The sequence below is a fragment of the Malus sylvestris genome, chromosome 7, assembly GCF_916048215.2.
Source record: "Malus sylvestris chromosome 7, drMalSylv7.2, whole genome shotgun sequence".
Taxonomy (NCBI): Eukaryota; Viridiplantae; Streptophyta; class Magnoliopsida; order Rosales; family Rosaceae; genus Malus; species Malus sylvestris.
Genome location: NC_062266.1, coordinates 29,037,116 through 29,061,233, shown reverse-complemented (window position 1 = coordinate 29,061,233; position 24,118 = coordinate 29,037,116). Strand labels below are relative to the sequence as shown.

The 24,118-nt window shown below is 39.8% G+C and overlaps 1 protein-coding gene, 1 long non-coding RNA gene and 1 pseudogene across 2 annotated transcripts in view; 1 reads left to right on the top strand and 2 right to left on the bottom strand.

Moving 5' to 3' along the window:
- LOC126629089 (putative receptor-like protein kinase At3g47110) overlaps window positions 1-24,118 on the top strand; it is a 169,721-nt gene that overhangs the window by 135,872 nt on the left and 9,731 nt on the right. Inside the window, exon 4 of the mRNA XM_050298976.1 lies at window positions 21,235-21,465. Coding sequence (XP_050154933.1) covers window positions 21,235-21,465 — 231 coding nt within the window. The remainder of the gene's footprint in view (window positions 1-21,234; window positions 21,466-24,118) is intronic.
- LOC126629100 (uncharacterized) overlaps window positions 1-24,118 on the bottom strand; it is a 64,108-nt gene that overhangs the window by 31,741 nt on the left and 8,249 nt on the right. The window contains exon 2 of the long non-coding RNA XR_007625657.1: window positions 21,711-21,813. This is a non-coding gene — a long non-coding RNA (uncharacterized LOC126629100). The remainder of the gene's footprint in view (window positions 1-21,710; window positions 21,814-24,118) is intronic.
- LOC126629095 (clathrin light chain 2-like) lies at window positions 1,582-5,046 on the bottom strand (annotated as a pseudogene).

Below are 24,118 nucleotides of genomic sequence, written 5' to 3'. Positions count from 1 at the left end.
GGTCGGGTATATGAATCTTAGAACGTCATTGCGCTCGGTTTTGTGCCACGTCTTCCGTTAGATCCAAGTGCTCTAAGTCTTTTCTTAGAATCTATTCAAATGTCTTTCTAGGTTTTCTTCTACCCCTTCAGCCCTGAACCTTGGTCCTGTAATCGCATCTTCTAACTGGAGTGTTAGTAGGCCTTCGTTTCACATGTCCAAACCACTATAACTTATTTTCTCTCATATTTCCTTCAATTTTGGCTACTCCTACTTTAACTCGGTTATCCTCATTCCTAATCTTATACTTTCTCGTGTGCCCACACATCCAATGAAGCATTCTCATCTCCTCTATACCCATTTTATGTATGTGTTGATACTTTACCGCCCAACATTATGTGTCATAAAGCATTGCCGGCCTTATTGACAGCCCATAAAATTTTTCCCTTGAGCTTTAGTGGCATACGACAGTCACACAACACGTCAGATGCACTCTTCCATTTCATCCATCCAGCTTGTATTCTATGGTTAAGGTCTCCATCCAACTCTCCGTTCTTTCGTAAGATAGATCCTAGATAGCGAAAACAGTTGCTCTTTGGTACTTCCTGATCTCCAATCTTCACTCCTAACTTATTTGAGCCTTCATTTGCACTGAACTTGCAATCCATATACTCTGTCTTTGACCGATTTAGGCGCAGACCTTAAGATTCCAACCCTTCTCTCCAAGGGTTCGTATTTACTCCTTCATGAGTTTCATCTATCAACACTATATCGTCTACGAAAAGCATACATTATGGTCTTATTCGTGGCAGTTTGCTGCATAATTTCTTTATGCGCTTCAGGCATGGTGTGAAGAAGTCAAGTAATTGTTCGGCAACCCGAAACCCTTGGTCATGATGTTTATCAAAGTAAGATATTGTCCTGCCAACTCATAACCTGCATCTTGATACGTCAGTCTGCCTTGCATAATTTAATCACCAGAATTCCTACTTCTGCTTACTGAATGATGGATATTCATGGCCCAAGCTTATCTTCATTTCGATCTCTATGACAAGAAAAAGAAGAACCACATGTGGAGATAATCCCATTTCAGCAAGAAAAAAAAGAAAACCACCGCTAGCAAAACTGACAATGCGGAAGCTGAGAAAGATTAAGCAAATAAACAACAGCGCGTGAGGAGGAGAAGGAAGGCTATCGTTGAATTGAATTGGACATGTTTTGCCGGGGGACAGAAATAGGGTTCCAACGAAAGGGGCTCAGCAGTTTCCTCACAGCAAGTAACACTAGAAGAGTTATGTGCCAAACCCAAAGGTCTGTACCATTTCACGGATCCAGATCCTCTCCGAATCTCTCTCGCCAGATTCTTTCCAAAACTACAATCCTGGCCCTTAATGCAGATCATGTGGCCAGCAATCAGTCTTAATTTTTTTAAATTTTCTCACCCAACTAATTCACTTCTCCCCTGCGGGACGGCCATGATTAGAGTTTCATTAAGAGAGAGGATCTGGCCATAATTTCCATTCAAATTTTAATTTGAATATTCTAATAGATTATGATATATAAAAATTACTATGAGTCATAAAGCGAAGGCAACGACAGAGATATCCAAGAAGTTTCCGTAGACTTTGAGCAACCAATTTGGACTCCAAAGTTTACTCCTCCTGTTAACTTTAACTTTCTATGTCTTTGAGTCAACTTACAATGTTTTTCATCGACACCTACATTTGCTGCAAGTTTTAGTTTTGCTTCTGTTCATGCATATCACTTCTGCTTCAAAACTTGATCCTTGTTTTGCAGCCGCAATGGAGTTCTCAGTATTGTAATCAGAACAGTTTTTACAGAAAAAAATGCAAACACAAAAATATATTGGAGCCCTGCTCCCTTCTACTTCATCTTCTCCATTTACCATTTCTATTGCAGCTTGCAGGTTGAGATAGGGTCCTGAGATTTGTGATCCTATCATCTCGCTGTCATGGCCGCGCAAGTTTCAGACTCCTTTGAAGCTTCAGTGCGTACTGCGTTCCGTGAAAGTCTGGCACCCGTCCGCCATGAACTTTCTCTGTTACGCCGTGATTTGGCTCTCGCAGTTGGGGGAGTTTCTGATCCAGCCCCAATGATTTCCGATGATGCTGAATCAATCGATCTCGGTCATCCCAGACTTCAAGGAGACGACAATCCACTGAGAATTCCATCGCCAATCGGAACAATAAAAACTAAGAACGGAATATACCCATCAGGAAATGTTCAACTAAACAAGAAAAACTCCACAATGTTGTAATGGAAATACTGGGTTTCTATGAGATACGCCTCACAAAGAACGCCAGGCAAATTACGAAACAGCAACTACAGCCTCGGGGGTAGCCACCACAACTGCAGCCTTGGGGGGAGCAGAAGTACTCGGTTTTGCATCCTTGGTGGGAGCTGGGGCTCGAGGTGAAGGCTTAAGGTGGGGAGGTGTATTATGCTTCAATTTTAAAAGTCTCTGCCTCATCCTCGAAAGCTCGGTTGGCTTTCCAGGCTTTGGACCTTGGACAACGAGAATGGATGGCTTCCTTTCCATATCCTTCTTCCCTCTCTTCTTCTCTATTGCTGGCACCTCATTGGGGATGAGGTCCGCAATTGCCTTCCAGTAGTTCTTGTCTACCCCAGCATGAAACTTCTCTTGATTAGCCAGGAACAGCTGAGAAACGCCAAACTATAAGTTCAAAACAATATGTCAGAAATGCAAGTTAACTCCTCGCTTCTTCATACCTTAGAAGTTAGATGCCAGAGAGATCAATATGGATATTAAAGGCAAAGAAAACCATAAAGTTGCGAGAAAGTTCAATTCCAAAATGTTTAGCTAAAAGGACTAGAGTTCAGAAAACCATTAACACGACCAATATTAGTAGTATTTCTTTTGCAATGAAGCCTAACAGGGAAACATTGTAGATTTGCATAGCGAATCCTTTAACAGTTGTGACCATCACTTAGTTGAATTCAGAAAAGTTCAGTCCCAGCAGAGAGAATAAAAGTTACGATCTTGTAAAAAGTTATTAATAACCAAGCTGAGTGGATGTCGCGAGCTACATGTCAACTATTTGTGGCTCTTCTTCAACGCCTATTTCAATCAAGTATTCAATTATTGAATGAATCAGCAATTCAAAAACGAAAGTTAAATGAAATAAACAAACTATAAGCATCAGCTGAAAGAATCTTCATATGCATTCCAACAAAAAACTTAAAACTGAGGCAGTAAAGTCTGAAATCGACATTACTAGAAGAGCTCAATGAAACAAAATACTGTGCCGATCATAATATTTTGGAAAGCTAAATTGATCAAACCTTCTCCCTTTCCCTGTTAGCAGCCTTGTTATTTTCAGTAGTGATCTTCCTCTTCTGGTAGAATCCCACCTTGAATTCATCAGCTTCCTCAATTATTTGAACCAACAACTCCTTTTCTCTCTTCTCCTTCTCCTCGGGATGAATCGCATTCTGCCTGAATGTCACAAAAGCTCGGATTATTATAACTCCCTTACAACCTCACAGAATTCAACCATTTATTTCTCCCACCACCTCCAATACAAACATAAAATCACTTTCTGATAGTCAATAACTACAATTTGACAACAATCACGAATCTTTTTTCAATTCGAATTCAGCTCCACAATCTTATACGAACAATCGGCACGATAAATTCATAAAGATTTGATATCAGAAAGACGATTACTGATCACCACGCATGCAATTCTTGAAAATTACTGAAATCAAAACAACAACTTCCACTCAATTTCTCAGCTACAGAAAGATCAACCCAAATCAAAACCAACATCTTCCACTCAATTTCTCAGCAACAGAAAGATCAACCCAAATCAAACCCAAATCAAAACCAACATCTTCCACTCAATTTCTCAGCAACAGAAAGATCAACCCAAATCAAAACCAACATCTTTCAACTAAATTGCACAAAAGTCAAAATTTAATTGCTATACAGAACTATCGGTTCAATCGAAAACAATCAGAATTCGAGACCCTACCTCCTCCATTTCTGAGAGCGAAACACTCCTCAGGCAGCATCTCCGACGGAGGCGGCAAAATCGGATAGTCGGACCCGCCAAACCCTCCATCAAAGCCCTGGCCGTTCGATTCGGCGTAGATCGACGGAGGAGAGAGGGCCTCCGACGTCGGCTGAGTGGCGAAAGCGTCGTCTACGGCTGTTAGGTACTCAAGCCCAAGGGAAGAGCCCAACCCAAAAGACTAGTCCAATAGGTGGGAGGACCCCAAGGACTTAAGAACCCCTACACTCCCATAAGTGTAGTCAATGTAGGATCATAACATTACACCACCCTTCGGAAGACCCGACGCCCACGGCGGTAATCACGTCGCCCAGTCCCTCGTCACCAAGTCCCTTGGAGCCCATACTCCCAAGGCGGTAATCACGAGGCGGCACGTCACGTCACCAAGACCCGCAGCATCGGGCACCTAGGCTCTGATACCAATGTTAGGTACTCAAGCCCAAGGGAAGATCCCAACCCAAAAGACTAGTCCAATAGGTGGGAGGACCCCAAGGACTTAAGAACCCCTACACTCCCATAAGTGTAGTCAATGTGGGATCATAACAACGGCGGAGCCGTGGAAGATAAGGGAATCGGTGGCGGAGTCCTTGAGCGACTCGGAGTCGAATCGCTGGGAGGAGAGTCAGGGATCGTAGCCCAGGTAGCCGTCGTCGTCGAACGGGCGAGTTGACACGGTGGCCGGGACTGAGTCGTCTTCGGGCTGAGTGAACGAGGCCATGATTAGTCAAGTGCACTGACGAGCGAAATGCTCCCAAAGGCAAAAACTCACGGAGGAAAAATATCGGCACGCTTTATGTTGGGCTAGGCCGACTCACTGGGCCTTCATTTGGTGCCTGACAATATTTTAATTTGGATGTTTTTGTGATTTTGGGTTCGTAAGTTTAATTCTCCTCGATTCGCTACCCAGAAGATGAGGCTCTCAAGGTTGGATATTTCCTCCTCAACTTCTTCCTTCCTGCTCGATTTGGATTGGAACGAAAAAGCTCCAACATGGGATCAATTTCTTCCCCCTCACTGATTATTTATTTCACTATTTCATGCATATTAGTTGTTTCAACGGTGGGTGGTGTTAAAGAAGGAAAGGTCCAGCACGATTCAAGTAACAAATCAATCCAGCAAATATCAAATTAATTGTAATATATTTTCCTATTGTTGTATGCTAGCTTAATTGTAGTAGTTAGTTTAGCATCAATTACGTCATAGCTATTGTATATAACCTTATACATTGTGTTGAATAATATTACAAGAGAAAGTATTTACTCAAACAAGATTTCATTGATGGTAACATAGCAGAAAGCTCTTGGTGACCTAAAACAACATCCAAATACACAAACCCTAGCCGCTACCCATGGGTGACAGCAAAGAGACGAAATCGAGCTCTAGGTCCATATCTCGGAAAGGACAAAGTATGATCCTAATCATCCATTCTACCTACACCACTCAGACCAACCCGGAGTGTCCCTTGTGACGTAGCCACTAAGTGAGAACAACTATAGCACATGGAGCCTTGCCATGACTATGGCACTGCAAGCCAAGAACAAGATGGGCTTCGTCGATGGCTCTATCAAGAAACCAGCTGAAGGTTCACAGGAAGATATGCAACAATGGGGACGATGCAACGTGTTAGTAAAAACATGGTTGCTCAGTTCCATCTTTAAGGAGATATTAGCCAGCGTGATATATTGTGAACTAGCATCTCAAATTTGGGCAGAACTTAAGGAGCGTTTTTCCCAGGCTAATAGCATGCAACTATTTCACATAAAGAGTGAGATATCTGATTGTGTTCAAGGGACCATGACAGTTGGTTCTTATTTTACCAAGCTCAAGGGACTTTGGGACGAGTGCAACGCTCTTCTTGCCATTCCCGCATGCAATTGCGGGGCCATGAAGAACGTTAGTGACTACATGCAAATTTAGAAAACTATCAAGTTTCTGATGTCATTAAATACGAATTTTGGAGCAGTTAGGGGGCAGATCTTGTTGATGGATCATTTGCCCACAATCAACAAAGTATACTCTTTAATCCTTCGTCAGGAACGACAGCAAGACGTATCTGCTGGGAATGTACTAATAGAGGCAACGACATTTGCTGCAAAGGGGAGTAACCGCGACCAAGGGAAGGGGACATAAAAAAGAAACCTAAATGCTAAGTGTGAAAAATGCGACAAGACGGGACACAAAACTGAAAAATGTTGTTCTCATCTAAAATGTGATTTTTGTGGTTGGACGGGTCATACAATTGACTACTGCCGCAAATACAAGAAAGTTTGTGAGGATGAGCAACGCAACAACAACACACGAAGAGATACTTCCAGAGGTACAATGTCTTCTCTTCTGCCTCGGACAAACTAGAACCGTCTAGCTCATTCCCGTTCACTCTGGAGCAATGCAAACAAATCCTAAGCATGATGAACACCAACAAATCAAATGCAATGGCACTTAATGTTGGTAATTCTACAACCTTTAGTGACTTGTCACGTAAAGCATTTTGTTTTTCTTCACATGGAAAAATGATGTCTTGGATATTTGATAGTGGTGCTACCCACTACATGATTTGTTCACATACCTTGTTAACTTCTTGCATACCTGTCCATAATAGAATTGTACAACTCCCAAATGGGTCTTATGCCAAAGTTACACATGTTGGGAAATGGTCTTTTCAACCCAATTGATTCTTACAGATGTTCTTTGCCTCCTATCCTTTAGTCTGAATCTCATTTCAATAAGCAAACCCACACTCACTTCCTTTTGTATAACCATTTTCCTTCATCGTTATTCTGTCATACAAGACCTACGTTCGGGGAAGGTGATTGGGACGGGAACTGAGAAGGAAGGACTTTACTACCTTGATAATTACAAGCCTGCAACCTACCATGTCATCCAAACACCATCTCCTGCTTCTTGGCATCAACGCCTTGGTCACCCCTCGCATAAAGTTTTACGTTTTCTTCCAAATTTTGTTAGTTCAATCAAGCCTTGTGATGCTAGTGATTGCCTTGTTTGTCCACTGGCAAAGAAAACAAGAACTCCTTTTCCTTTAAGCTCAATTTCCACCGTTAAACCTTTTGAATTATTGCATATGGATTTTTGGGGTGGTTATCACATCCCTTCTTTTTCTGGTGCTCGTTATTTCCTTACAATCGTCAACGATTACATTCGTTGCACATGGGTGTATCTCATGCGTCATAAATCTGACACACGCACATTTTTTATGCATTTCATTGCTCTTGTTGAGACACAATATATGTCTACTGTTAAAATTATTCGTAGTGACAATGGTCCAGAGTTTAACCTTGACTCTTTTATTCATCAAAGGGAATTTTCCACCAAACAAGTTGTGTTGCAACACCTCAACAGAACGGGGTTGTTGAAAGAAAGCACTGCCATTTGTTGAACGTAGCACGAGCATTACTTTTCCAAGCCAAATTACCTAAACAATTTTGGGGGGAAGCCATTCTAACCGCCGCCTACCTCATCAATCGCACACTTACACCGGTTCTCAACGATAAAACTCCATATGAACTCTTGTTTCGTACTCCACCTCAATACACGTACCTTAGGGTTTTTGGATGTTTGTGTTTTTCCTCCACACACGCACACCGACCTTCCAAATTTGATGTTCGTGCCACTCGCTGCATATTTCTTGGTTATCCACATAGCCAAAAAGGATACAAGGTTTATGACATTGAACTCGAAAAAAATGTTCACATCTCGATATGTAACTTTTCATGAACATGAATTCCCATATGCTCACATCTCCACTGCCACTGAACCCATTATCCTCATTTCCATGGACATGATGATGATTTTGATCCCACAAATCATACCACTCAAAAAACACAAGCAACAACCACCAATTCCCTTTCATCTTTACCAATGACACCAACCATAATCACTTCACCAATGCCACCTTCTCCAATCATCAGATTACCACCATCTGATCCTATCTCGCCCACATCCGATCCTATATCACCACCACCCAATCCTATCTCACCATTTCCAGAACCAATTCTTTGTCGTTCCACCCATCCGACACATACACCTTCGCACCTTAATGATTATCAGGTTGATGTTGAGCTCCCTTCTAGTCCCGCATCTGTCTTCAACGTGGTTCGCAAGTCAGGTACATCTCACCCTATTTCTCATTATCTTACATATGACCAATTATCCATTAACCATCGTGCCTTTACTACCTCACTCACCCATGTCAAAGAACCCAAAACATTTTCTCAAGCCATGCAGGATGAACATTGGAGAGCTGCCATGAGATATGAAATCAATGCCCTCCAAGCCAACAAAACTTGGATGCTCCGTTCACTACCACCCAACAAGAAAGCCATTGGGTGCAAATGGGTTTACAAAGTTAAACCCAATCCTGATGGTACTATCGAAAGCTATAAGGCTTGATTGGTGGCGAATGGTTATAGCCAAGTAGAAGGCATCGACTACCGTGAAACCTTTGCCCCTGTTGCCAAGCTAGGTACAGTTCATCTTCTCCTTGCCATTGCTGCTGTCCAAGGGTGGCATTTACACCAACTCGATGTTAATAACGCATTTCTTCATGGTGACCTTCATGAGGATGTATACATGTCACTCCCACTTGGTTTTGGACGAAAATGAGAGACTCGAGTGTGCAAATTACACAAATCGTTGTATGGACTTAAGCAAGCATCTAGACAATGGTTCTTGAAGTTGTCAACAGCTCTTAAATCTGGTGGTTATCATCAATCACGAACGGATTATTCATTGTTCATCCAAACACGAGGTGCTTCATTCACAGCGCTGCTTGTTTATGTAGATGATATCATCATGGCCGGTAATGATTTGCGTCAAATCGAAGCAACAATGCGCTTCTTATTTGAAAGGTTCAAGCTTAAGGATCTTGGAAAGTTAAAATATTTCTTAGGCTTAGAAGTTGCACGATCAGACAAAGGCATTACAATCTCACAGCGGAAATATGCTCTAGAAATTTTGGAGGATACAGGCTTTCTTAGTGCAAAGCCTACGAAATTTCCCATGGAGCCGAATCTCACACTTACGCAAACTGATGGTGCATTACTAAATGATGCCTCTGTGTATAGAAGACTTGTTGAAAGATTAATATACTTGACGATTACGAGACATGACTTGGTGTATGCGATACACAGTCTTAGCCAATTCATAGACAAACCTCGTATTCCACACCTTGCTGCTGCACATAGAGTTCTGCGGTACATCATGTTGAAGATCAAAGATCTGTAAAGAAAACAAGATTCTAGAGAGAGTTTAGACAGAGAAAGAATCTAGAGAGAGATTGAGTTGTTGAAGAATAAATCTCATTAATTCCACACTCAGTACAAGGTGTATGTTATACATAAATACTTACTAATGCTGACTAAGCATTCTAATACAAAAAACTCTAACAAACCAAAACTTAACAACTAAGCTAAGTATCTAGGTATTAATCTGATACATTGTGTTCATGATTAGCAGATAGTCCTTCAGTATCCTTAACACACCCCCTCAAGCTGAATGGAGGAGAACAAACTGAAAGCTTGTGACTGAGAGTAGCAAAACGAGATGCAGATAAGGACTTAGTAAAAATATCAGCAATCTGAAAGAGAGTAGGAACATGATGAATGCTGATATGACCGTGAAGAACTTTTTCGCGGATGTAATGGTAATCAATCTCGACATGCTTTGTTCGAGCATGAAAAACAGGGTTCTTAGCTAATGCAATAGCACTTTGATTATCACAAAAAATCACAGGAGGGCGAAGAAGAGGAAAAGAGAGGTCCTGCAAAATTTTACACACCCAAGTGATCTCAGCAGCAGTATTGGCTAAAGATCGATACTCTGCTTCAGTAGACGATCGTGCCATAGTGGTTTGCTTCTTGGAACTCCAAGAAATCAGATTTGGACCCAAGAAAACACAATAGCCACTAGTAGATCGTCGGTCAACTGGACAACCGGCCCAATCAGCATCAGACCAAGCTGTGAGAAACTGATTGCCTGGTTTAAACCATAAACCGGAGTCAATAGTACCCTTGAGATAGCGTAAGATCCGCTTGACAGCCTGGAGATGAATAGTACGAGGAGCATGCATGTGCTGACACACTTGATTCACTGCAAAAGCCAAATCAGGGCGAGTCCATGTCACGTACTGAAGAGCACCAACAATTGATTGATAAAGAGTAGGATCGGAAAGAATAGTGCTAGAATGATCCAACTTGGCGGAACTCACTGGAGTAGAACAAGGTTTGACACCAAGCATATCTGTCTTCATAAGCAAGTCCAAAGCATATTTGGATTGATGAAGAAAAAGACCGGTAGAGGATCTGTGAACCTCAATGCCAAGGAAATAATGAATATCTCCCAAATCTTTGACAGGAAACAAAGATTGCAACTTCGAAATGATGGATTGGCAAACAGTAGGAGAACTCCCAGTGATGATAATATCATCCACATAAACCAGTATAAAAGTAATAGTAGAGTTTTTCTTGATAAAAAGACTAGTATCAGATGAGGAAGAAACAAATCCCAATGAGAGAATAGCACCATAAAATGCTTTATACTAGGCTCGGGGTGCCTGTTTGAGACCATAGAGTGATCTTTGCAGTTTACAAACGTGATGAAGATTGGCTGGATCAATAAAACCAGGTGGTTGCACCATGTAGACGGCCTCTTTGAGGGAACCATGAAGGAAGGCATTACTCACATCCAACTGGTGAATAAACCAACCATATGTAATTGCAATAGAGAGGAGAAGACGAATTGTAGTAGGTTTAGCTACAGGACTGAAAGTCTCAGAGAAATCAATGCCTTCTTGTTGATGAAATCCCTTGGCCACAAGCCGAGCTTTGTAGCGCTCTATAGAACCATCAGCTTTATGTTTGAGTTTGAACACCCATTTGCAGCCTACCAAATTATATTGAGGATTAGGAGGAACTAGAACCTAAGTACCGGTGGACTGGAGAGCTTGATACTCAGCCTGCATTGCTGCCAACCAGTTTGCATTCTTAGAAGCTTGGAGGTAGGTGGTTGGAGTGGGAGGAATAACAGTAAGGGAATCAACCGTGGGAGGAAGAGGATGTTTAGTTGCAGTGAACACTTTAGGCTTGTGGATTCCGGCCTTAGCCCTTGTAACCATGGTATGAGTATTAACTGGAATAGAAGGTGTTGGAGGTTGATCAATGGATGCAGATTCTGGAGAATGAGCAATGGAGGTAGAGTCTGGAGATGGAGCAATGGATACAGGTTCTGTAGGTTCTAGAGAAGAAGAAGTAGGAACGGGTAAAGGTGTGGAAGGAGGAACTGGTATGGTAAAGGAAAAGGAAGGAGCGGATGGTGTAAGAAAGGATAAAGAAGAAGTAGTAGGGGAAGTAGGGAGGTGCTTAAAAGGGAAGGAATTTTCATCAAAGACAACATGTCGGGAAATGTACAGCTTGTTGGTAACTGGATCGAGGCATCGGTAACCACTGTGATTCAAACTGTAGCCCAAAAATACACAGAGCTTGCTCTTTGTGTCCAGTTTGTGAGAACTATAAGGTTGCAACCAAGGGTAACAAGCACAACCAAAGGTCTTCAAGGTGTGATACTTAGGTGCAACCTTGAACAATAACTCCCAGGGACATGATAAAAACTGATAAGGTAGTCGATTGATGAGATACACAGCAGTTTGAAAAGCTTCTACCCAAAACTTGGATGGCAAACCACTGTGAGATATCAAAGTCCGACCCATTTCAACAATATGCCTGTGTTTCCTTTCGGCACAACCATTCTGCTGTGGAGTGTGAGGACAACTCAACTGATGTATAATGCCCTGAGTATTAAGAAATCCTTGTAAAACAGAATTGAGAAACTCACTCCCTGAATCAAATCGCAAGCACTGGATCTTACTGTCAAACCAATTCTGAACTTTCAAAACAAATGTTTTAAGAACAGAACAAACATCAGATTTGAAGTGCAAAGGATATAACCAACTATATTTGGTGAAATCATCAACCAAAAAAAGATAGTATTTATAGCCAGTACATGAAGGAGTGGGAGAATGACCCCATACATCAGCATGAATGATATGAAATGGCCTAATGGATGTACAAGGTACAACAGAAAATGGAAGCCTAGAAGCTTTCCCAAATTGACAATCAGAACAAAATGATTGTTTATGTACTGAACCAGCAACAGGCAGTTGACTTTTATTAACAATCTTATTTAAAACAACACTAGAAGGATGTCCAAGCCTTATGTGCCATATATTGATGTCAGCTTGAGCAATCATAAGAGCATAAGGAGAAACAGCAATCCCAGATATGCCATTAGATGCATTCCAATAGAAAGGATAAAGACCTCCTTCACTGGGGCCTTGGAAAAGCATCCTCTGAGTGCGTAGGTCCTTGACATAGAATCCAAATGGATCAAATGTCAGAGAACACCAATTATCATGAACAAATCGATATACGGAGAGCAAGTTATGAGATGCTTGAGGAACTAAAAGAACATCATGTAGTTTAAACACAGCATTAGCAGTTCGAATAAGAGCAGATCCAGTGTGAGAAATGCAGAGACCTTTACCATCACCAACAAATAGTTGGTCAGTGCCAGTGTATGGAATGGCTGAGTTGAGAGAAGCAGGGTCGGGAGTCACATGATGGGAAGCACCACTATCAGTAAGCCAGTAGCTTGGAGAAGGGGAACCAGTCATGGCAGACATACCGACAGGAGGATTAGTGAAACCTGGAGATTGCTGAGAAGCAAATTGAGAAAGACGGCCACAAGAAAGGGCACCATGACCATACTGATTACACAACTGACAAGGAAGAGAACGTCCAGAGGAAAAGGATGAGGAACTCACTTGATAGTAATTAGGAATAAAACCAGAGGATGAAGGTCGATTCGGATTCGGAGCAGAACCAAGAACACCACAAAAAATGCGATTAGGACCAAAATTACGATTCTGACCAAAGTTACGAGGCTGATGAGAACGATTCCTATTCTGAAACTTTCCTCTAGAATTTCCTCGAAAAGAATTGGAACCAGATGAATGTTGTTGTGCTGTATAAGCATGAAAAAGTGCTGAGGAGGAAGAAGATGATCGAGTCTTACGCTTCTGGAGCGAGATTTCTTTACTGAGGAGAAGCCCGTGAAGTTCATAAGTAGTCACATCTTCAGATCGCGTCTCAATGGAATCAACAAATGATTCATACTCATCAGGCAGGCCAGAAAGAATATAAGCGACAAGATCCTTCTCAGAGATCGGCTCACCAGCAGCAGCCAGTTTATCGGAGATTTCTTTGATGGAGTTGAAGTAGTCGGTCAGCGAAGAGTCACATTTCTAAATAGTCTGGATCTTGGAGCGAAGACTATGCACATGAGTGCGTGAAGCACCAGCAAAACGACGCTCAAGAGACTGACAAAGAGATCGCGAATCCGCCATCCCAATCGTCAACGGAAGAAGATCCTCAGCATGGGTAGAGCTGATCCAAATCGTCAGAATCTGATCACGTTCACACCAAAGTTCATAAGCAGGGTTGAGAATTTGAGATCCAGAAGAATCACGAACAAATTCTGGTGGACATAGATCGTCGCCATTGACGAGACCTAGAAGCTTGAATCGTTTCAGAACAAGAAGAAACAAGCTACGCCAGGTAATATAATTCTGACGATTGAGTTTAATCGGAATCATGCCAGCAACATTCTGAACCGTAATCGATCCAATCGAAGGATGAAGCAGATTAGACACCTCGCCATGAGAAGTAAGACCAGAAGAAGGAGAATCAGAGGAAGTCGCCATGAAAGCAGCAAACAATTCGCAGAAAAAGAAAGGGAGAAAGATCTGTTTGGGAAGTAAGAAAATGCACACAAACGGAAGGAAAAGATCGAAGTCGTTAGACAGAGGCGAAGGATACCATGTTGAAGATCAAAGATCTGTAAAGAAAACAAGATTCTAGAGAGAGTTTAGACAGAGAAAGAATCTAGAGAGAGATTGAGTTGTTGAAGAATAAATCTCATTAATTCCACACTCAGTACAAGGTGTATGTTATACATAAATACTCACTAATGCTGACTAAGCATTCTAATACAACAAACTCTAACAAACCAAAACTTAACAACTAAGCTAAGTATCTAGGTATTAATCTGATACATTGTGTTCATGATTAGTAGATAGTCCTTCAGTATCCTTAACACATCAAACAAACATCGAGACAAGGGCTGTTTCTTTTGACCTCTAGCTCACTTCAATTAAGAGCCTTTTGTGATGTTGACTGGGCACGCTACAATGACACTAGAAGATCAGTCACTGGATATTACATCTTACTTGGTCACTCACCAATTTCTTGGAAGACTAAGAAACAAACCACAATTTCTCGTTCAACAGCGGAAGCCGAGTATCACTCCATGGCATCCACTTGTTGCAAGATCACCTGGTTAAGATACATACTTGTTGATTTAAATGTCAAATAGTTGCAGCCTATTATGCTCCATTGCGACAATCAGGCGGGCCTACATATAGCTTCAAATCCAGTTTTTCACAAACGAACGAAGCACATCGAAATCGACTGTCACTTAGTTCGTGAAAAGCTCCAAGAAGGAATGATCAAGACTGCTCATGTTCGAACACATCATCAACTAGCAGACTTGTTTACCAAAGCGCTGGGTTCCCCACAATTTACGGTTTTACTCAGCAAGTTAGGAGTGATTAATATACACTCTAACTTGAGGGGGAGTGTTAAATAAGGAAAGGATCAACACGATTCAAGTAACAAATCAATGCAACAGTTATCAAATTAATTGTAATATATTTTCCTATTCTGTTGTATGCTAGCTTAATTGTAGGAGTTAGTTTAGCATCAATTACGTCATAGCTATTGTATATAACCTTATACATTGTGTTGAATAATATTACAAGAGAAAGTATTTACTCAAACAAGGTTCGGGGATACTATGGTTTTTTGAGGTTTTGATAGGTTTGTCATAAATGGAGGATGTTAATGAAGTTAATGAACATGCTTATCTTTGTAGGCTTGACTTCTGAACATAAAATTGTGGTTTATGATATTCAATCAATGGAAAATGTGACTTTCACAAGCTCCAAGCCTCTGTCAATTATAGAGATCTCAATATGTATCTAAAATTTGCTTAAGGCACTGGTGGAAAAATGTATTTAACGTTTTACGTTCATATGCATGGGCTCGACTTCTAAAAACGCATCCTGCAAAGCTATGCTTCACAAGTTTACAAGGCCTGTCAAGTGCAACACATTCATTTGTGTTGTATAATTGTATTCGATAAGGATAATACTATCACTGCACCTTATTCCTCGACACCTTGGCCTTCTTCAGTATTTGTTGGAGCATTGGAAATCAGTTTTCCGACTCGATATCATGGTGTTCAGTAATTCGGCTGGTAATTTTTGGCATAATCCATTTGAAAATTTTAGTTGTTTTTGTTGTTGGTTATATTTATTTGTTAAAGTAACGATTTTGGTTTCATGGTCAGGGCTTTATGAGTATGATCATGATGCGTCAAAAGCTAGGGAGCTTGAAGTGGCAATTAGAATTAAAGTGATAATACATAATAAGTGTTTGGTTTTTGTTTTTGTTTTTTTTGTTTTTTTTAAATTTCCGCAGCAAAGTTTTTGAATTTCTCATTTTTCAGACACCAAATTCCATTTGAAAGGAGTAGGTTGGTTAAATACAGGTTTTTCATAGGAACTATAGAACTTATGTAGTATTGATGTAGGTATTTTTGTCTTATGTAATAGGAGTGAAGAAACCCGCTGGATTAATAATCATCTTATTTTGATCAAATTTTGCAGTAGGCTTTTTATTCAAAATAGTCCATGAGATTTGCATCATCCATAATTTTGGTCTCTGAGATTTAAAATCAATAGAAGTAGTCCCTGAGATTGTCCACCATCCATGATTTTGGTCATTCCGTTAAAAACTCCGTTAAGTGTCCCAAAGCTCTTGGCCGGAAGTTTGTGCAATTTTCAAAGCTTCGTAACTCAATCGTTTCTTAACCAAATTCGACCCATAATATATCAAACTGAAGATAGGAAAGTGTAGAATAAGATTATACCTATTTGGAAGCCCAATGATTGCCGGAGATGGCCGGAAAATACCTATTTGGAAGCCCAATGATTGCCCAAAGATAATGGTATCTTTCGTGACTGCTAACTCACCATGGTTTGGCCGGAAAACTGCTCGAAAGTGGCTAACTCGAAAATGGTTAGCCACTTTCGAGCCGTTGTCCTACCAAACCAAGGTGAGTTAGCCTTTGAAAAAGATATCATTATCTTCGTCTTGTCAAGAAGTATGATTTTCGTTTTTAAATCACTCGATTTCGTTGAGTATTGAAGAAGTTATGAACGTTTAAAGTTTATCCAATTTCCGGCGAGTTTTCCAGTTTTCAACAGAATGACTAAAATCATGGATGGTGGACAATCTCAGGGACTACTTCTATTGATTTTAAATCTCAGGGACCAAAATTATGGATGATGCAAATCTCAGGGACCATTTTGAATAAAAAGCCTTTGCAGTATAAATCAAGATCCAATATTTTTGTTTGTATAATTTGTAATTATTTACTAGATTTTTTTAATTGAAAACTACTCATTAGATTTAGATTAATCATCATGACATTGGAATTCAAGTTTTTGTTTGTATCAGTGCATGCTATTGCTAATCACCAAATTAATTACGTTTGTTGAAATTTTTAGAATAATTATTTTTTAAAGGGAACTTTAACGAAAAGCACCCGGTACTGTTCGCTTTAACGAAAAACCACATTTTTACACTAAAAAGTCAATCATATTACTATTCACTTTACCCTTTATTTTGTCCTTATCATTAAAACTCAAAGTTTTTAAGCCATTTTCATTAGTTTTCTTTTTTTTAAATGCCTGATTACTTAAACCTCACTGAGATAAAAATTTAAATATAGTTCCCTAAGCAAGCTTGCTTATTTTTCAACTCTTTAACTTATGTGTGACTTCTAACTGTAATTTTTCGTATTTCTTCTTTTATGTTCTGATTATTAAATTTGAAATCACTTAATGAACTGAAATTGCCAAACCATGTTAGAGTGTAATTTTGCGCGTTCCATTTGAGTTTACAAACAACACTTACATTCATATGTATGTTTTGTTCAGTGCCTATCACCTGTTTGATAAAATATACCAGAGAAACACGCACGCTCGCACACACGGTTTTCTCGGTTCTTTGTTCTCTGTTTTTAGATGTTTCTGGATTGAGAATTTCATGGGTGAAATGCCTCTGCGCATTGGGTCTAAATTGCAGGTGAGAAAACACAGAGAGCCAGCAAAGCTTCGTAGAGAGGAGGCATGAGTTTCCTATGATGGTAAGTCTATTCCTTCATTTGGGTAAAGCATCTTCATTGTGGTGTATTTGGCAAAACTCGAGACCCTTTTATGCATTTTTTGTTTTGATTGGTTTGTTGGATGTCAGCATGTGGGACACTTGAGTTTGAGTACCTTTGTCTGTTCCGATATGATTTTCACTTGAACAGTGCAATTGGAGATCCTACTTTAGACTAAAGTAATGTCCTCAAATAGCACTATTCCAGTAACAAATCAACAATATCAATTACGGAGGTGATTTTCACTCTCTTATTAGCTTTTCACTCTCTTATTAGCTTCTCACACATTCTTTATTATTATAACAAAAAAATTAAATAAATTAAACGTAAACAAAAAATATAATTAAATAGGATTGTGCGTGAGACTAAGGGCCAGTTTGGGATTGCTGTGCTTTTAAAAAAAACTGCTTCTGTTGTGCTATAAGAATAATCAGCTCTAAAATAAAGCAGATGAGCGTTTGGTTAACTGTGTTTTAAAAGTGCTATGAGTAAGAAAAGCAATGTAAAAGCATTGGTAAATTTTAATGTAACAGTAATATAATTGTATACAATGACAAAATAGATATAGTAGTAGGAGTGGGGAGACAACAGCTGTGGCGGGGACAATGGTGGTAATAGTGGTAGTGGTGGTGGTGGTTGCAATGGTGGTGATGGTAGCAGGAATGGAGGTGGTGTTAATAGCAGGATGTGGTGGTTGGGGTGTAGAGGTAATAATGGTGTTAATGGCGGTGCTAATGTCGATGGTGGCAGTTGTGGTTGTGGCGGTAGTGGTGGCAGTTGTGGTTATAGTGGAGGTATGGTGGTGGTGCTAATAGTGGGAGGTGGTGGTTGGGGTGTAAAGGTAACAATGGTGCTAGGGACGGTGGTAGTGCTAGTGGTGGCAATGGTGGCGGTTGCAGTTGTAGTGGTGGTGGCAACGACGACATTAATGATGGTAATGACAATGGCGGTAGTGGTGGTTATGGTTAGGTTATGGTGGTGGTAATGATGTTGATAGTGTAAGGTTAGTGTTTGTAATGGTAGGTCATAACGGTCACTTTATTTTCTAAGGGATAAAATGTGTGTGGAAGGCAAATAATGTTATTCTAAAAATATTAATTAATGAAGATATTACAACATACAAGCTACTTTTAAAAGTTGTTGTCTAGAAGCTATTACTTTTAAAATAAGCAGCATATTTTACTTTTACCAAACATTTTTTTTATTGCTTAGCTTTAAAGTGAAGCAGTTTTTGGTGAAAAAAAAAGCTATACCAAACAGGGCCTAAAAATGGTGTGTATCCCTATCAACAATATCAACAGTAACATCATCGTTATTTAAGATTTATTTGTTATGAATGTAACGAGACAACATAGAATCATAGACGAGACAATCTAGTCAACATATCGAGATGACAGTGATCGAGGATAGTTCTATTTGAATTCGTTTTCGTACTTTGAAGTTGGTGGCCACTTTTTTTCTTGATTCCGGGTTGAAAGCCCGGCAAATTTTTTTTCAGGGGTCACTCTTTTAAACCTTCTAACCTCTTGTACATTTTCTCATCTCCTTAATGAATATTATACTTTCATAAAAAATGAAGAACAAAGAGTATTTGCTACGTCACAGATGCATCGCAATTTGCAAGAGTAATAATTGTGAGAGTAGAAAACTAGCCAATTTACCATTTGCATTACGGTAGAAAACTAGCTAGTGGAAGACTAGCTGACCTTCCACTAAGGTAGAAAACTAGCCAAGTGCAAATCTAGCTAACATTGCACTTAGGTAGAAAACTAGCTAAGTTCAAAACTAGCTAACCTTCCACTAAGGTAGAAAACTAGCTAAGTGCAAAACTAGCTAACATTCCACTAAGGTAGAAAACTAGCTAATGAGTCTTAAAAGTTTTACTTTCTACCTGGGCCGAACATTTCATAACTAACGTGTAAGTCACTTTCTGCTTTCTATGATAATTCTCTCTGTTTTATTTTTTTGATTCAGTTTTGTTCTTTCACTAGAGGAATTTTTTCAGTGTGCCGGAAATACAGCTCGGTACACGTGTAATAAGACAATGGTTGAATTTTTTTTTTTCAAGTTTCTAACCAATTGTATTAGTACACTTGGTGTACCTGACTGTCTTTCTGACAACCTGAAAAGTTTCTCCTTTCACTTAACTTGCAAGCTTGACATGGCTTTCTAAATACCTAATTAAGAAGAGTAATGCTACACTTGAACACGTTTTCCATATCACATTTGTACCACCCATCTAATAGAGGTGAATCCATTAATACATCTAGATTCATCTCTATTAGAGATGAGGTACAAATATGATATGAAAAATGCGATAAGAGTAGCATTTCTGATTTTAAAATTCTTGCAGGTGCCGAAGCCCCAAAACCATAAACCACGGCATGCACGTAGAAACGGTCAAAGCAATTTGGGTTTTTCCGCACCATATTTTGATCTACCTGATGCTCAAATTGACTCCTATTGTTGCATCAACTTACGTTACCTAAGGATAGATAAATATCCAGAGCTTTATTTTGTAGCCTAGCTAAAATGGAGTTCTCAAGTATTCATATTAGCATTTGGTTTATTTTCATGCAACCGCTCTTTCTTCTCTTTCTTTTTAGCTCTGCCTACTCCTCGCGTTTAGTGGGGAATGAGGTGGATAGGCTTTCCTTGCTTGCCTTCAAAGCTGAAATCGTGACCGATACCCTGGGCATCCTTAGCTCTTGGAATGAATCCCTCCACTTCTGTCGTTGGCCAAGCATCACTTGTGGCCGCAGACACCAGAGAGTTACAGTGCTCGACCTCCAATCAAGCGGGATGGCAGGCCACCTATCTCCCCACATTGGAAACTTGAGCTTTTTGAGGACTTTATACCTCCAAAACAATAGCTTCAGCCACACCATCCCTCCAGAAATTGGTCGTTTGTTTCGCTTGGAAAGACTACACCTTGGTAACAACTCCTTCAGTGGTCATATTCCATTCAACATATCATGTTGCTCTAACCTCCAATACCTTCGCTTATATGGCAACACTCTTAGTGGCGAACTTCCAACTGAAATTGCCTCATTGTCCAAGCTTCGGGTACTTAGTTTAGGCAACAACAATTTTTACGGGAAAATCCCGCCTTCTTTTGGGAATGTCTCTTCTCTTCAGATGCTAGTTGCATATGGAAATAATCTGCATGGAGGTATCCCAAATAGCCTTGGCCAGTTGAAAAGCTTAATGCAATTTTCACTGGGTGAAAATTATTTGAATGGTACCATCCCTCCCTCCATATACAATCTCTCATCAATTAAAGTCATTCATCTGTCTCAAAACAACCTTCATGGAACTCTTCCTCCTGGCTTGGGCCACACTATATTTCCAAACCTCGAAACCTTTATTTTCCACACCAACCAATTCACTGGACCAATACCAGCTTCAATCTCCAAAGCCTCAAACCTTTCAGTATTTTCTATCGCAGCCAATAAGTTTATTGGGAAAGTGCCTAGTCTGGCACGCCTGTCAAATTTGTATTCGTTTGAACTTCATGACAACAATCTTGGAAATAATGAGGAAGGTGACTTGGATTTCATCTCTTCTCTAGTTAATTGCACCAATTTAGAAGGTTTATCTATCGGCCTCAATAATTTTGGAGGAGTGCTGCCTGAAACTATCAGCAACCTCTCAACAAAGCTCACGGAAATATCTTTTCAAGAGAATCAGATACGCGGAAACATTCCCATCGGGGTTGGAAATCTTATCAACATGGAGAGACTAGGCTTTTTTGCAAATTTATTGGCAGGCACTATACCGAGTTCAATAGGTAAACTGAATAAGCTTTATGACCTATTTCTACGTTCAAATGAATTGTCAGGTAATGTTCCATCATCTCTAGGAAATCTAACTTCATTAAGCAGATTGTATCTCAACTCAAACAAGTTAAATGGAAGCATACCACAAAGTCTCGGAGACTGCAGGTTTATGTTAGAATTGGATCTTTCCCACAACAATCTTAGCGGTCCAATTCCAAAACAAGTCATCAATTTACCTGTTTACTTGAATCTATCTGGAAACCAACTTGCTGAATCCATTCCCATGGAAGTAGGTAACTCACAGCATCTTGGTTTCTTGGATGTTTCTGAAAACAAGTTATCTGGTGAGATTCCACAAAGCTTAGGGAGTTGCACAAGTTTGACGACTCTGTCTTTGAGAGAAAATTTATTGCAAGGGACAATTCCTAAATCTTTGAGCTCTTTGAGAGGAATTGAAGATTTTGACATCTCTCGCAACAACTTGTCTGGCATAATTCCCAACTACTTGGGGAGTTTCCCCTTCTTGCAGAATTTGAACCTTTCATTTAACGATTTTGAAGGTGCAGTACCAATCCAAGGAGTTTTTAAGAATGCAAGTGCGGTATCTGTTGTGGGAAACACATGGCTTTGTGGAGGTATACCTAACTTAAGATTGCCTAAATGCATCTCCAAGCAATCTAAGCGCGGGTTATCTCCTAAGCTGAACTTAATTATCTCAGTTTCCTGTGGGGTTGTCGGCTTGGTCTTCTTGTTGTTACTTGTGCTTCTTTATCGATCAAGAAAGGCTAGAGCGCTTAAGTCAACTTCAGGATCATCATTGGGGGTTTCACTTTTGAAACTGTCCTATGGAGATCTCCTCAAAGCAACTGATGGGTTCTCTGCTTCGAATCTGATTGGTTCTGGAAGTTTCGGGTCTGTGTACAAGGGAATTCTCAACCAGCATGAAGAAAGAAATGTTGCGGTGAAAGTACTCAATCTTCAAACATCAAGAGCTTCTAGAAGTTTCATAGCTGAATGTGAAACCTTGAAAAGCATTAGGCACCGAAATCTTGTCAAGCTACTGACTGCTTGTTCAAGCATTGATTTTCAAGGAAACGATTTCAAAGCTCTGGTGTATGAGTTCATGGTGAATGGAAGTCTAGATGAGTGGCTGCACATATCAGCTGAAGGAGTAGATAGGCCAGCCAATCTGCCGAAGAATCTGAATCTCACTCAAAGAGTTAACATTGCCATCGATGTAGCGTGTGCTCTGGATTATTTGCACAACCGCTCCCACATGCCAATAGTTCATTGTGATATAAAGCCCAACAACATTTTGTTAGACAGTGACATGACTGCTTGTGTTGGTGATTTCGGTTTAGCAAGGTACCTCCGGGATGCTTCTTGCCCATCTCCTTTGCACGAAAGCAGTTCCAATGTCATAAAAGGCACCATAGGCTATACTCCCCCAGGTAAATTTTCTTTTATATATATATATATATATATATATATATATATATATATATATATATATTTTTTTTTTTTTTTTTTTTTTAATTTTTTTTATTTGTGCTTGCACTATGTTTTTGTATGTAGCATGAGTTATATTAAGTCACACATAAGAACAAAGCTATGTTTTGGTGCATATAACTTAAGAGTATGGAACGGGAGGCGAGGTATCAACATATGGCGACGTGTATAGCTACGGAATACTGTTGTTGGAGATGTTAACTGGCAAGAAGCCGACAGATGACATGTTTAAAGGTGGTATGGACCTGCACAATTTTGTTATGATGGCCCTACCAGGACGTGTGGAAGAAATATGTGATCCACTAATTGTTCAAATAGAAGAAAGCAGCAGCAGTACTAATCCCAGAAATAATAGGCGGAATCATGCCCCAAATGATCGAAGAAGAACGGTTGTGGAGTGCTTGACTTCCATTGCAAGAGTAGGAGTTGCTTGTTCTGTAATGATGCCGAGAGAGCGAAAAGACATGAGCAATGTGGTAGCTGAATTGAGTCTAATAAGGGATGTGCTAACTGAAACTAGGATGCCTAGAGTGAACCCGTGATGACGACTCAAGTAGTGAGTAATAATACCCTGTTATCGTTAAATAAAATCCCATGACAGTGCTTGAACTTTGCATGGTGATCTTCTGAATGATGACTATGTGAATTTTCCGGTTTTGCAATTTCATTTTGTATGTTTTGTAAATGATCTTAATTTGTAAGATCATCTTTATGTTTGCTTGGAAATTTGGAATTCGTCAATCTAAGTTTGGTTCTTGTTCTTATTAGTAAGTGTTTTTATCGCAAATGATCATTGATATTGATCCAAGTACTCATTTTGGTCCCTAAATTTCAAGAATCAATAAATTTGGTCCTTGACTTTCACTATCGCACATCAACTTAGTCATTCCGTTAAAATCTCATCAATATTTTTCGTTTGTGTGCTGATGTGGTCCCACTAATGCAATCATATGGCTCCACGTGAATTAACTATAAGAAACTATTTTTTTTAAGAGTGAACAACGGACAAGTATTCCGTGTTGACATTTTTCTCGCATCCCACGACCCCAACTGGAAAAAAAATTCAATCTAAATTCGATAAAATCAAATCCAAATTTAATTTAAATTTGAAGAAAATAACCAACTAAAGAGAATGAAGAGTGAGTTCAGGAGGCCACGTACTTTAATGGTGTCGTGGTGCCTTTCTTTTCTTTTTGAGCTTACCCTGATGAAGACAATAATGACTATTTTTTCTTTTAGTTTTGGTTTTTAGTTTCTTATTTTACTTTTAGTTTGAAATCTTAAAAAAATTAGTTTCTTATAGTTAATCCACGTGGCACGTTATAATTGGATTAGTGGGACAAAAAAATATTGACGAAACTTTAACGGAAGGATTAAATTTCGATTGAGATTGTTAGTGATTTTTGTCTCCTCATAATTTTGGTTATGTGATTAGTG